Consider the following 15,505-nt stretch of genomic DNA (forward strand, 5'->3'; position numbering starts at 1 on the left):
CTCGTTATGCTAACGTGGAAGTGTGGTCCTTGTTAGTGGTGTAGAAATAGCGATTTATTTTTACTTTACCCGTGCCCTGACGACTAGCGTTATAAGGTAATTAGCGGTTTGCGATAAAACTGGTCACATTGTGTTATTAACCCCTAGGTTCATTTTGCGCCATATTTGTTCTTTAAACATAAACTACTATAACTCTTGAACACACATATCAACCGTGAGTGATTCCACAAAGTTAGATGGAATTTCCGCCATTGATGCCGCTACAGCAAGTGGTGAATTCAAATTTAAATTTGAATCTATCTCTGGTATTGTACAGCTTTGTGCTCCTAATTGTTTCACAAAAATGTAAAGTAGGCAGGTCAATGTGTGAAACCATTCTTATTATTTAACTGTGCAACAATAATGTAACACTGTGACACACTGAGTACTTTTTACCATTACTTTCGTACATTTAACCATAAATACTTTTACTGAAGTGAAAATTGTAGTGACGATTACTTTGATTACCAACTATTCAACAGTGGAATTGAACTTTTGGATTTGGACTTTAGATTTCTCACATACAGTCGTACACAATCAACTCTTTTGTTTCATATTGCTGTTAGAGGAACTAAACTTCCCCATTTTCATTCCCACTTTCGTTCCTTTCTGTTCCACCTCTTCTCTCCTGCTCCTCTCACAGCACACTGACGATATATGGTATCAGCGAGGATGACGAGGCTATCTACCAGTGTATCGCTGAGAACAGCGCCGGCTCCACACAGGCCAGTGCCCGCCTGACAGTTCTTTGGGCTGATGGACTGCCCGGTGTGCCCACCCACGTGCAGGCCGAAGCCCTCTCACCCACCAACATCCAGGTGTCCTGGAGGGAGCCTGATCAGAACACTGAGGACATCATCGGTTATGTGCTCCACATCCGCAAGACTTCAGGTGGGACTGCACTGAAGATCTAAATATTTATTTGCAATGGATGACAAAAAATAAGTTACCATTAAATGTGACATTGTAAATAAGCTGTTATACTGTACTGAAGTGATGAAGATAGACAGCCCTGACATTGACAGCTAGGGGCCTGTTTCACAGAAACTGTTTACACGCAGATCACAAATGGTGCCAGCATCACTTTTCACAAATTATTGTCACTCTCCTCTCGCATGCTTGGTGTGGTGTTTCTTTGGATTAATTAAATGTGTCAAAATGAACATGTAAGGAAATTATCTCATTTTGCAAGTCGCAGTTTTCATTTTGAAAATTTTGTGAAACCAGCTCCAGACAGATACAACCCAACAACCCTGTCAGCAGTCTCAATTGCAGAATGATAAATGCATTGTTTGTAGTGTTTCCCATCACATTTAAACAACTTTCATTTGGCAGATGCTTTTGTCCAAAGTGCAAATAAATGGTAACAAGCAAAAGGGAAATGCATCCCTCCCAGCAAGCAACTAAAAGTGTGTTCACTGCTACAGTACAAGTCCCTACACTCCACTATACAGATGGATATAATAGTTATTACTAAATAACTATATTTCAGATTTTTTGCCTTAGGATCCATATGTGTGGACTATCCGTATGATGCTACCTGTATGTGTTCATAAATGCACATTTGCATCCTTGTATGCTTTGCGGAGTGTTTGTTTTAATGGCTTTGGGCAAGGGTTTGTGGTTGTATGTGTGTGTGTTGTGTGTGTAGTTTTATAAGATGGATAATTAAGGGCCCTGGGGGCCAACCAATAGGTTTTGCTGTAATTACCCTTCCAAGATGGTATGGCCCAATGGGTTGAGGGCTGGAGGTAGATAGTGGTTATGGTTGGTTGTCTCTGGATTGAGAGCAATAAAATGCTTTAATACATCCTTTGTAACTCCCCCTTTTACTCCCTCCATTTTCTTACTCCACCCCTGCCATTCAGCCGACCATCATCAGTCAGGCTCCCAGGGCCAAACTAGATTAGCTATTACCTAACAGAGCTGCTCTGATAAAACCAGTGAAATTGGCAGTAACCATCAAATGAACCAAAAAATGATTGTATTTATTGTTTCCTCTCTTGATCCCATTTTCCATTATTTTAATAACTGCTTCTGCTTTTTTTTCTGATTTTCTTTCTGTCTCCTATTCTTCCTCCATCTTCCCTCGTTCAGACACAGCGGAGATGGAGTATGAGGAAGCCGTCAGTAAGGTGACGCTGCAGCAGATCATCAGGGACCTGGAGCCCTCCACCAGTTACACCTTCTACGTCAAGGCCTACACATCCCATGGGGCCAGCAAACCATCTGACAGTGTCACTGAGAGCACTCATGGGGAGGGTGAGCTGGGAGCAGAACACACACACACTCACCCACACACACAGCATATCTTTCACTAATAATAAACATGCATCAAGGTTTGCAATAGAGTTCTGTAGTGCTTGCTGAGACTAAAAACTGATGATACATTTACTGTAAATGTTAGTGCATATGAGGTGTCATAATTCACACTACCAAAAAAAGCTCTAAGTGCTGCTATTATCATATTGGTGTACAACATTGTTGACAGTCTGTATTGTGTTGCAGTGCCAGCGCCTCCTTCCCTCTACACCAATGTGGTGAACAGCAGTGTTATACAAGCAACGTGGGAACCTTCCTCCAAGATGGGCCAACATCAAGGCTTCAGACTGTATTACAGAAGAGCCCACACACCGCTGTTCACTGGTCCCATCACCTTCCCTCGCAACGTCACCCATTACAACATCACTCAGCTGGGTGAGACGCATAGTTTGTTAGTACTACAATGTATTGTGTCATAGGAAACATTTGTTTTTTAACCGACCAGCTGTTTCTATAATCTTATCTGTCATTGTAATCTTCAAAGAAACCACATTTGATGTGATCTGGGCCCGTCAACAATCATCTCACAATCATGGAACTGAATTGAAGATTAAACTAGGACTAAAAACACACTCCTGCCTCAAGATGGACTTAAGAGTTATTTATTAAAGGTTCCATGGCATGAAAATTTCACTTTATGAGGTTTTTTAACATTAATATGAGTTCCCCCAGCCTGTCTATGGTCCCCCAGTGGCTAGAAATGGCGATAGGTGTAAACCGAGCCCTGGGTATCCTGCTCTGCCTTTGACAAAATGAAAGCTCAGATGGGCCGATCTAGAATCTTCCCTTTATGTCGTCATAAGGGGAAAGGTTACCTCCCCTTTCTCTGCTTTGCCGGCCGCCCACAGCTGCCCAGAGAATTTGGCCCGCGCATGAGGAAATAGAGCTACAACCGTGGCCGCAAGCTTGTCAAGGCCACACCCCCACCCTCCACCTTGCCCCACCTCTCTCCTCCTCAGTAGCATTTAAAGCTACAGACACAGAAATGGCACGTCATAAGGAAAGCTCATTGTGGGACTGGCTCTAGTGGCTGTAATTCTGCACCAAGGCAGAATTTTGGGAAATAGACTTCAGATACAGTATTAGGGGACCACTAAGGCCTATATAAAAGCATCCAAAGAGCACCATGTCATAGGACCTTTAAGCTTCCTGGTGTTAATTCTAACAAGGAAAATGACTACTCTCCTAAATATCGGCAGATATAGGACAACTTTCCTATGTTAAGAAAGTTGATAACATTTATTTTTTCCCCAGGGTTGAAAGATGATCAAATATTGCATATCTGAACATCTCTTTCTGTCTTCTATTTTTGTCCAGATCCTGCACTTGTCTACGAGATAAGACTGCTTGCATACAACCAACACGGAGATGGCAACGCCACCATACGATTTGTTTCGCTTCGGGAGACGGTGGAGAAATCTGGTGATTGCCTCACACAACCGAACAGAGCCACACATAGCTATACACTGTCCCAAGTCACCACCAGTGCATCCAAGTTAAATGTATCTTTTGTCTTGAGCAAAGTTATGCTGACCATCACACACACATGTACACCTCCCTGACGTGGCCTTGTTAATTCAAACTTTGGCGGTGGTTTGACTGTGAGGTGTTCTGTATCTCCTCAGTGTTGGACGCCCCATGCGACTGTGTGAAAGACGAACAGAGCAAAACATCTACGACAGGCATCATAATCGGCATTCACATCGGAGTCACATGCATCATCTTCTGTGTGCTCTTCCTCGTCTTCAGCTACCGCGGCAGGTCAGTGCGAACATCATGTGTAAACACCCAACAGCAACAAAAATATTTGTTGTTGAAGGTTAATGTCGGTCTATCATGTGTGTGCAGCTGACAAGTGTTTCATGTGTGTGTGTTCATGTAATTCCCAGGTTAATGATGTGTAAGACGGTTCAGGCCACCCCCCAGGCAGGGCACAGCACAGGGCTGGAATCATCTTCCTCTTCCCAGGGGGCCTCTGGGCTGAATGGGGCTGCCAGAAGAGAGATGGAGGGCAATGGAAGCTTAGCGGGGAAGAAAGTGTCCGACAGCAACGAGCTTGAGAGACTTTTCACTCAACCAACCCCACATGATACGTGCACGGTGAGTCTTTCTGTGTTAAATGTGAATTGCCTTTACACTTAGTTAAAGATATGTTAAAGGAAAAATATGGTTTATTACAACTTATTTTCTTATCTCCAGCCATCAGTTATGTCGATGGAGGGAAAATTACAACCCAAACTTTCTGTTGTAAACGTCCACCACAGCTTACAGCCCAATTTATATTTAAATAAAAGTTTGTCCTATCATACTTGCCGTCGCTGTGCACACTCACCTGTCGAGAGATTATTGACAACATCACAGGTGTGCTTACTTTAGTTTTACCTTCAAATAAAGTGGCAGCTAGTCCAGCTTTTTGAAAATGTATGATCGTCTAATCACTTGCTCTGTTGGACCTATTCTTAGCAATTTTCTGATATCTCAGAGGTTACCTTGGTGAGTGCATTATGTGTTATCATGACAAAAAATGTGATGCCTGGAGCTGCAAAAATAAAACCCAAGCTGTAATAAAGTGTAGTATATCTTTAAATCTGTTGTAATGTAATTCACACTCCTAATACTCCACATACCTAATGTATTTCAAAAGCATAGTAAATGGCTCCATAGCCTTATTTTCTCCCTCAGAAAAATACAATTCAACAATGTGAATGAGAAGCTGAAACTGCATATTTTGCACAAGTGCAAAAAACTTCTTTAAATTTCTAACAACATTACAATAAAAAAAGATGAAAGGTTTTCTACATACCCGTAGAGGTGTATGCTGAAGCTGAAACTTTTTATGCTTACCTTATAGTGTGGCTAAAAAATAGATTGAAGTAAAGCAGTACAGGAATTCAGAGAATAAACAAAAGCCCCAACTGATGAAATAATTCTTTATATAAAAAACACTGGGGCATCCAGGTGGCTGGGAAACCTGCCATGTAGCTGCAGATTTCTGGCCATTTGTTGTATGTTATATGTTTCCTGTCTATGTCTTCTGTCTGTCAATATAGGCCAAAATGTCAAATAAATGAATTAAATCTATCTACTTACTTATGCATGTGTTTTCAGTCTGACTGCTACGTGCTGAACGACACCCAGCTGTCTACGATACCGCTGGATGAGTTTGCAGTAGCGCGAGAGACGCAGTTCCAGGAGCCTCCTGCAGCAGGAGCGGCTCGGCAGGACCATGTCTAATCATGTATGAAGGCCAGTTCACACAACACTGTCCACAGTGTCCACTCAGACTCTTCTCTCACTCAGGTTGACAAGTATTTCCTTTCAAAGTAGTTTTTCCTTTTGTGCAAAGATTTTTTTATTGGTAAGTTAAGAAGTTCTCGTGGATCTAGGACTGTATATCGGAGTGTTTTTTGGCGAGAGCTCTCTTCTGATGGACGGCTGTGTCTCTCCAGGCAGGCCAGTTAAATATTCTTTATTTTTTACAATTTGGTCTATTTCTGGTGTTGGGCAGTCCACAGAATAGAGACCCTAGAATGTCCTTGTTATACAATGATGGTTTTATTTTTAAGTTTATATATATATATATATATATATATATATATATATATATATATATATATATATACACACACATAAATATCTGTATCACTTATATGTCAAAGTGGTTATAAGTTATTGGTCTTTTTTCTACTATTCTGTGGATGTCAAAGACTCCTGCCGCCTGCTTTCACCTACCAATGATTCCACCATCCTCGCTCACAGAAGACCTCAGCCTTCGTCCAGGGATTTGATGTATTCTGTCTCAGGACTTTGTTTAAATGATATCAACTTTTTCTTATGAGTTCTTGGCCTTCATACAGACACTAGACTTGGCTGTGTGAACCTTACGATTCAACAAAAACCTACCTCGGCCGGAATGAATGTGTTGCGGGAAGCTTTTAGGAACTTTACCTTCCCCTGTGTTCACAATTACTTTACATGCAGAGGAACTGATTGGTTTGAAAATTTCAAAATCAGGTGCCACACTACCTCAGATGTCAAGAATCATCTCTCTTCTCCTGCTTGTCGAAGAAGAACGGGGGGAGAAAACGAGTATCCAACATGAAGCACTTCCAAATGCTGAAGTTAATGTTCTACCTCAAGATAACAATGTTAATGTTGTCGCTGTTGTTGTTGTTGTTGTTTGTCTGTTTATTGCATAATGAAAAACCCTCTTTTCGCCCCTCTGTGAAATCCTGGCTTCCCTCTGTCGATGAATATGGTGTTTGTAGATACATTGTCAGTACCTCATGCAAGTTGACAGACTGATAACACTGTTGTATGGATTACAGAATGATAGGACAATGTATGAATTATGCTTTTTCATTGTAATTTTGAATTTGAATTTTGAATTTAATTTTATTCGAAAGATCATAATTCCTTCAGTTGAATGAAAAGAGCGTTAGAGATACACTGTATTGCTGAACATATTTTCAGGACTATTACTTGCTCAATGATACGTGATACAAAATGGTCAATTGGAAGAGAGGCAAAATATTACATTATACAAACATCATGTATGTGTCTAAATTTAGCGCTATAATTGAATTTAATGTTTTATTGATTTCATGTTTTTATATGTATATGATATTTGTGAGTAGAAAGTAGAAAAGTAGAAAATTAGGCACAAATCTTATCAAAAACATTATTCCACTGTTGTTGGTGTAATGACTTAAAGGGAATAGTTTCACATTTTGGCTTTCTTGCTGACAGTTAGACGATACCACTCGTGTCTCTGTGTTAACAATGAAAGCTATAGCTGGTAGGCAATTAGCCTAGCAATTAGCCTATTAGTGAGCTTTAGAGGTGCTAGCGTGCAGATTTGTTTAAACTTTGGCTGGCTGTTTCCCCCTGCTTCAAGTATTTATGCTAAGCTAAGTTAATTGCCTCTAGCTCTAGATTTATACTTAGTTTGACATGTTGGAAAATACACACATTTTCTTTCTGGTGGATAGCTTGATAGAAAGATTGATATCACTCTCATGTCTGTACGGTCAGGGTGCGATTTGTGATAAAAGACAATGCACATGCACAACAACAAAAAACATGCAATAATTAAATCCCCTTTCAATACCATAGATATAGTGCCACTCGACCAGCCATGCCAAAACACTTATTTATCAATTTCAATATGCAATAGAAAATAATCTCGAAATGAAATAGCACAATGTGGTGTCAACATAAAACGCAGCGCTTTCAAGCCGGAGAGCGGAGTTTACTCACGGCAAAAACAAAATATTTTCAACCAGGAAACGCTTGTTTGTTCCTCGGGAGTAGCCAGCGTCCCGGAGCTCTGTAGCGGCTAATACAACCGGCAACTGCTGCTCAGATTTTATCGTTCTATCGCACTATAGACTGTTCACGTTACAGCGCTTTACTTAGTTTAAAATACTTCAATTTTAGGTATGTAATATATGGTCTATGTGTGAAGTAGCATTGATCACTTCGAGGGGGAGCTACATAATTCAGCAGAGGCAGTGATATGTAGACTAGAAAGGGGGAAATCCCATGCACCCCCCCCCCCCAGCAAATCGCACCCTGTGTACGGTTAATATGAAGCTAGAGCCAGCAGACGCTTAGCTTAGCTTTGCTTAGCATAAAGACTGGAAACAGGGGGAACGGTAACCGCAACAAAATAAACCTACAGGCACCTTTAAAGTACATTAATTAATAAATTATATATTTTTGGTTTAATCAAAAACAAAAGTTTAAAAACAACGCTTTGCTGTTTTACGCCGAATTATGTGTCAGACTATTTCTTGACTGAGCAGTAACTTCCTGGAGTCTTTACTGGTTGCCTAGCAACTGCTTAGTGATATTTAACCGGACATATGTGAGAGTGTTATCGATCTTTTCCAATTTCTTACCAGAAGGCAAATAAGTGTTTCCCAAAATGTTCAACTATTCCTTTGATTTAAATTTGGCAGCAGTGTATTTCTAACCTCATCCTGGATATTTGTTGCTGCAGTGCTCTTAGTGATTTTATTTTCACGTCACATGATCTGCCTCCTTTTTAAACAAAGTAGTAGCCTTTCAGACTTATGGTGCCCAGGAGACGTGACAGTTGCTGATCATGCTTGACTATTGTTACTCTCTTCCCAAAACCACAACTGCTGCTCAGCCTTCTCCCTCCTGTCAACACTGACTCGTTAAAGTGCTTCAGGAACACCGTGTTCATTATATCGCTGGCTGTTGACGACCACAGACGGAGAGCTGGCTGAGGGAGATAGACGTTGTTGGGTTTGTTCGGCTCTCTGCTGTGTGTCGTCACATACGGTACAGGACTTGCTCTGATGCGTCATGGTTACCTACCTCAACCCTGTTTTTGGCCTTCCTCTCAGGTCTTAGCGAAGGAAACAGTCAGAGTACGAACAATGGAGTAGAGGAACACACACATAAATATATATAAATGTATACATATTTATTGCAATTGTCGCCACATGCTGGACAGACAGAAAGGGACACAAACACACAAATGGAGGGAGAACTTTTTAGGACCTTTATTTTGTGCACTAACTATTAAAACAGTTTAAGTTCATGCTTAGTTTCTAGTGGATGTGAATGTGTAACTTTGATTATCAGATTTTTTTTTCACAAACTTTTAACTATTTTTTCTCACTGGTGTTTGGCTGTATGTAGTTTATCCGTGAATAAGTAAACTGAGAAATGTAAAGTGGGTGGCACTTACAACTCTTAACACACACACAATTTATTGATTTGCCTTTCTGGCTTCTAAACCTGAGCATCACATCAACTATGCTGCATTCACGTGATATCGTTCAGATTGTTTTCATGAGCAGCCGAGTGAGAAAAGCCTCACAAGTTGTAGTCTAATTACCAAAACTTTGATCATGGGAATTTCTGACAGCTCCAATATCTTCAACTTAGTGAAAAGAAGTACAGAAGTATTAACAAACTAGAGATGTCACTTTTTCAGAAAATCAGGTTCAAATACATTTGAACTAGTAATTTGTTCAAAAGGTTTTAGAGTTGACCTTTTTCCACTCGTTCGCCATACGTCTGCTGCCTCACTTGAGCTACAAGCTAACGTGATGTTGCATTTTGCAAAGTCAGTAAACACCTTTACCTTTATTCACGTGTTTTACATCTGTGGTATTGAATCCAAAATACCATACATTACCTCTCATATAGTTTGTTCGTTCAGCACACTTGCTACCTTTCTCTATTTTGCATCAGCAAAGATAACAATTCTCTAGTTTACTGAGAGGCAGCAGAGCATGCAGTGGGTCAGATGGACAGGACATTTTGATTGCAATTGATTCAGTTAATTTAAAAGCTTGTATGCATATCTGGTTTCACAGAACAAAACTAGCCACTTTAGACTTTAATTTGACGTAGTCTTTGTGAGAGAGAAATGTATCAGAAAGATATTAGACATGTATTAATAATATTTGCAGATTCTAAGAGTTATACATTTGTTAGATTAGAAAGTATCAAACTATTATCATTTTTAAAATGAAAAAATAAATATTAAATATTAATGCCATTCAAGCCTTTTGTAAAAAAAAAGAAAAAATAATTTATATCACGATAATTTAAATGAATGAATCTGAAAACTTGCCACTTCACTTTTTTTCCAGTTTTTCCCATTTTGCTTACATTGCGTAAATGCGGCATAAGTTTCAAAGAGGAGTGATGAAAATGTAGGAGTCGATATTTAAATCAGTGTGGCTCTATTTACAGTATCGTATCTTCTGATCGTGCAAGACATTCCACATGAGAGTTGTTTCTGTCCCCACAGCAGAGAATCACCTGTCATCTTTGTGTGTTCTGCAAAACTGCATTACACACCGTTTCCATTGTAGTAATAATCATTTTAGGTACTGTAATGGTATGCCTTTTAAATGTATTTGTTTATGCCTATTTGTTTGCAGAGTTTCTCCTTGCAGCCATTTCTTGTATTTAGGTGTACACATTGGTGTTGATATCATGTTACAAGTGTGTTGGAAAAACAATAATGGTACTTGTCAAAATAGCAGAACAAATGCTCGAACCTAAATGTCTCCTTTCATATTTATTAACTACCAATCTGATATTTCTCTCCAGGGCTGTTGCAGCCTTAATCAGTGTATTTACTGTGGAGAGTAATTTCACTGGGGAAACAAGTGGTGTGCTTTTCTTCCTTCCTTCCTTTCTTCCTTACTCTGTACCTAGGTGTAATTTAGGGTTAATCTTCTGCCCACATCTCACCCATGTATGTGACAGGTTTTAGTGCCATACTGTTTAACCTGATTCACTGGGAATGTGGTGCAGGGACGATCATGTTTACGTGATTAGACTTTGATAGGTCAGGTTGTCGTTTTGCTAATATTAGAACTTCCCTCAAAGCTGTTCTCGCTGACTGACTGGGGGCCTTGAAAAGGGGCCTTTGTCTCATTTATGTTGCAGCCTTGGGAAGTACCATATCACCAAACTCAGTTAGCCAGCTTCCTTTTTTCTTCATTCAAGAATCCTGACCTTTGGACAGGGAGAGTGTGTGCTCAGGGATTCTCTGATCCTCTTGTTATACAGTATGTGCATCAGCAGGTCACACTTGGCCTTCTGGACTTTACATGATATTCCTTTTTAAATTCTGCTTTGTGCCCAGTTCAAACAGATTTGCTGTTAGGGATGCCTTCTTTGTCGGTCATTTACATAAATAAGAGAGAGTGTCGACAGGATGATGAGTATTTAACATGTGTCCTCAGTTTGGCCGCTGTGCTAGAAACATAAAGGGACAATTTCTCAGAAAACTGCCTCATTAGTGTCCCAGCGGGTGATGAAAACAAGGATGTAGGGATTACACATTAACATGAGGTTAGAACTTCAGTGGAAAAATAATCTGTGACAACTTCAGGGAAATTTACATTCACAAAGAGAGTTGAAAGATTACTGTTAAAGCCTGTAAATCCTTTACAAGTCTGCCTGGATTACCTTAGAAGTGATTGACTTCTATGGTAATGCTTTATGCTATGGAAATCTGATAACTAAAAACCTTCTGTAGTTCTGTATTTTATGATGATATTCATTCTATAGCTAAAGCAATTAATCAATGAACTATCAGTTCAGTCGATTGGCAGAAAAATCTAAAGTCATTTTATAAGCACAAATGCCAAACACGAACTAGTTTGAGCTTCTAAATTATGAGAATTAGCTGCTTTTCTTTATCATATGTGATGGTCAACTTAAAACTTTTGAGGGGATTTAGACAAACCAAATGTTTTAAAGAAGTTATATTGAGCTTTAAGAAATTGTGATTTTTCAATTGTATTCTGACATTTTATAGACAAAAATAATAATTGATTATTGATATAAAAAAAATTAAGGTAATCATTAAGTTGCAGTTGTTCATACTTCTTCTCAGGTTCTCACAAAGAAGGCATCCTGGACTGGGCATGTGCAGGATTAGTTTAACATTGCCAGTATAAGACTATACATGTGCCTGTGCAGTTCTCTGTCTTAAGCATTAACTGAACACAGGTAACCAGATCAAGTCTGAAGGACAAGATTAAAATATCCTTTACATAATGTGGTATTGATCGTTGTGGCACGAAATGATCATTCGATATGATGTGTATTGATTACATTTCCGATGCATTTATCTCTATGGTGTGAAGAGTTTGAATAATTTACAATTGATCTGTACTCTTATCAAATGGTGATTTAATGTAAATGTACTTTAATGTGTGAGATCAGTATTATATTTTATATACTGTACCTCTGTCAAGAAAGCAGATTGAATCCAATGTGTTTAAAGGTAGTAGGCAGGGAGAACACCTACAGTAGATCTGCATGAGAAACGAAAAAGCTAACGTGTTATTTTAGCTGAAATGAAAAGTGTTAGTTAATCATTATTGGACTTGTGATGGTAGCACTGTGATATTTAGCCGAATAATGGCAAAAAAAATGTTGTGATCTCGATATGGTGCTATTGATGGTGCCCATCTCACATTGTTGGTCAATCTGTTTTGATGGTGTGTATTGATGAAAATAGGTTGAGTGACCATTTTCCATTGACAAATCTGTCTTGCCCTTGCTGATGCCTGATGATCACCTCATCCTCATCCTGTTCCCACCAGTCATCCTCACATGAGTGACTCGGGGTGAGGTCCTATCAGTCCTGTTACCTTCTAAAGTGACAAGTTGTTTTCATTTTCCTTCACAAACCATCCCTGCTTGAGGAGAATGTCTCTTCTGTATTGATGTTGTCAACGCGCTCTAAAGCTGTTCAGTCATCTGTTCAGTCATCTGTAATTTGGCAACTGAAATAGGAAAGGGCTCCTGAGTGGAATATACGCCACAGGTGATCAACCCCCCCGCACTTGTCCTGTGAGGTTAGCGTTAAACATGAAAGTCAATAACAGCTTGTCAGTAAAAACCTCATTGTTTAAGCTTACAGAGACATACATTGTAAAATCTTACTATATCATCACATTTATGTTTGTGATTCACAGTCTAATCTTCAATCCTGCAGCAATGCATGCAAAGGAGTCTTTAGTCTTAAAGGGAAAATAATGCCAACGTATTGATGCCATAGTAAACCCAGTAGGCGTAAGAATATTTGACCTGCTCTTGCCCAGTGTTGCTGGTTTGCATTAAGAATTTTACTTGTATGCAAAAAATAGAAGAACTGATGAGAGATTACATTTAATCGTTAAAGCTGAACTTTGTTTTATTGGCCAAGCTAAGGATTGAAACTTTCCACAACTAACCCATCTTCAGTCGGAAGAGGTGCTTAGAAATGTTCTACAAGGTTGTGTCAACGTCTACAGCTGTAAAACTTCGCCAAGAGTGAAGTTTAATCTCCATCACTGGGTTTATATAGCCAGTATTATAGTATTTCACTATAAAATTAGATATTTATGACTAAGTAAGAAACATTTACACCATTTGATCTCAAGCACAACAGTTGGGTCCTGATGTGTTTGTAAAACATTTAAAAATCACCACCATATACTGTATATACACTTTTTCATAAATGGATTTTATTCACTTAGTATTTTCTTCTCCAGAGAAACATTTACTTGCTTTTATACTGATAAATTACAGTCTTCTTTTCCAGTAGATTATGTGACTGCAACAAAGGGCAAGAGAAGGGAAAGGCTGTCTGCCATTTTATTCTCACTTCAATAGAGTTTATTTTACTGGCACTACAGTTCATTAAACATGTGTATAACTTCTATTTTATCTATGCAGTTTTATTTTAATTTTTTTAAATCCTACAGGGTTCAAATGTGGTGCCAACCTGAAACCAAAAACCATATGCATTGCCAGCTGTGTAAACTACTTGTTTAATGTCACTTAACAAGCCTCATTTGTAGGGTTACCATGAGTTCCATTAACCGATTGACCAGTTGGAACAAAGGGAGCACAAATCTGTACAGCCTGCCCATAATCACACATCTGTCTGTCTTTCTGTTTGTCTGTCTACTGAGGTCACTGCCTCCATCTGCTTTTACTGTTTCTCCCACAGTTTAATTCAGGTCAAAATGAGATGATAAAATAAGCGTTCTCAGAGCATTGTCAGGGATCAGTATTGTGTGTTTCCACAAAGTTAGACCCTCTCTCTAGACCAAGGTGTTAAAGTTATAAATCTGTATACATATCCACATATACAGGGTGTACTGTATATATGTGTGTATGTATGTGTGTAAAAAGGCAAAATAGACCATTTTAGTGGTTTGTATTGTTTTAGGGTTCATTGTGCAAAACTGAAGAAAAAAAAACAATAACAGTGATAATAAACTAGCTCTAGAAATAATAAATCCAGAGAATCCGGTCTTTATTGTGTGTGGCTGTGGGTGTGGGTGTGGATGGGTGGTTGTGTGTACCTGAGACTTGTGCTTGGTGGATAAAGAAGCATAATTTACAGCACAGATGTGTTAGCTTGCTTCCTGCGGTCCGCTGAGATACAGCAGATCAATCTGATGCAGGCTTCTCCTCTCCATTCCCACTTTACCGTGCTGTTCTACTGTTCAGCACATTAACTCATGGCTTGCTGGACAGACAATGATTACTAAGCACAAGGCCCAGAGCTCGCGATCGATAAAGGTTGGTGCCGGACTTCTAATCACTGTGAATCCCAATGCATGATTGAATTGCAAGACAAAGTGGGAGTCCAATATCTGTAGATCAAACTCCTCTTTCTGGTTTTCTCTCCGTTACGAGAGGCATCCAAGGGTGATTTCAGTGTATTTTTGGCCATAGTTCCTATTGGTAATTATCTCATAAAATCTGGGAATGCAGCAACATCCCTGTAAGTAGTCCAATGGAGCACGAAATCAGCAGGCAGATGATCATACTGGTTTTAAACAAACCTCCAAGTTAGCCAAACTTATTAGGAAGAGGAAATGGGTGTTAATGGTAAAATTATTTGACAAACAAATCAGACGAAATAGTCCATTTAGTAGTTGTACTGCTGCTTTGGATCACAGCATTCCTCAGATGTTCCACAGATGTTGACATTTCCATTTTTCTGAGCATTTGAAGGACTTCTCATCCATTTTGGCCTCAAAGTTCGAGATTGAAAGATTGTTCTTGATATTTGCTAATTATTGCCCAAATTATCTACATAAACATCTATCACAGTTTACTCACTGATTTTTCATTTTCCTAGTCCTTTGACCTATTGTACTTACAGTGTAATTAAGTGGTTTACACAATCTGTCTTAACTATTAGCCTGAATACAACCTGTCTGACTGTTTGTTTTCTGGGTTTTTGCAGATGTGTCGGCATTCACAGATCATAGGTCTCCGCAATTAACTTGCAGAGTGCTCTGTTTTCAATAGAAACAATGGCTGAAGCTACGAATCTTCACCATTTCTGCATTTCTCGAGACACCCACATTTTCAAAGTTAATCTTTGTCTCTCAGTATGTGTTCAGGACTGTGTTTCTGTGAAGCTGTAAATGATGAAAGCTGTTTTCAAAGTTCTGTTGTCATCTACTTATTTCAGATAAAAAGATTTTTATTGTATGTTACTGGGCTTATTAATGACAGACTTCAGTGCTGCATGTTAATGTTTCTCTCCTTTCCCTACAGCAACTACAGCACAGACCATGTGCCTGTATGCACATACTGTGATGTGTTAATATGTGTACTTGCATGG

General features: G+C 39.2%; 1 protein-coding gene across 1 annotated transcript in view; it reads left to right on the top strand.

Moving 5' to 3' along the window:
* igdcc3 (immunoglobulin superfamily, DCC subclass, member 3) overlaps window positions 1-13,584 on the top strand; it is a 73,608-nt gene extending 60,024 nt beyond the window's left edge. Inside the window, exons 8-15 of the mRNA XM_039795792.1 lie at window positions 683-930; window positions 2,137-2,301; window positions 2,548-2,736; window positions 3,679-3,783; window positions 3,987-4,122; window positions 4,251-4,461; window positions 5,470-5,599; window positions 6,069-13,584. Of these exons, the coding sequence (XP_039651726.1) occupies window positions 683-930; window positions 2,137-2,301; window positions 2,548-2,736; window positions 3,679-3,783; window positions 3,987-4,122; window positions 4,251-4,461; window positions 5,470-5,595 (1,180 nt within the window). The 3' untranslated portion in view covers window positions 5,596-5,599; window positions 6,069-13,584. The remainder of the gene's footprint in view (window positions 1-682; window positions 931-2,136; window positions 2,302-2,547; window positions 2,737-3,678; window positions 3,784-3,986; window positions 4,123-4,250; window positions 4,462-5,469; window positions 5,600-6,068) is intronic.
* Window positions 13,585-15,505: the final 1,921 nt, after the last annotated feature.

The sequence above is a fragment of the Perca fluviatilis genome, chromosome 3 (assembly GCF_010015445.1).
Source record: "Perca fluviatilis chromosome 3, GENO_Pfluv_1.0, whole genome shotgun sequence".
Lineage (NCBI taxonomy): Eukaryota > Metazoa > Chordata > Actinopteri > Perciformes > Percidae > Perca > Perca fluviatilis.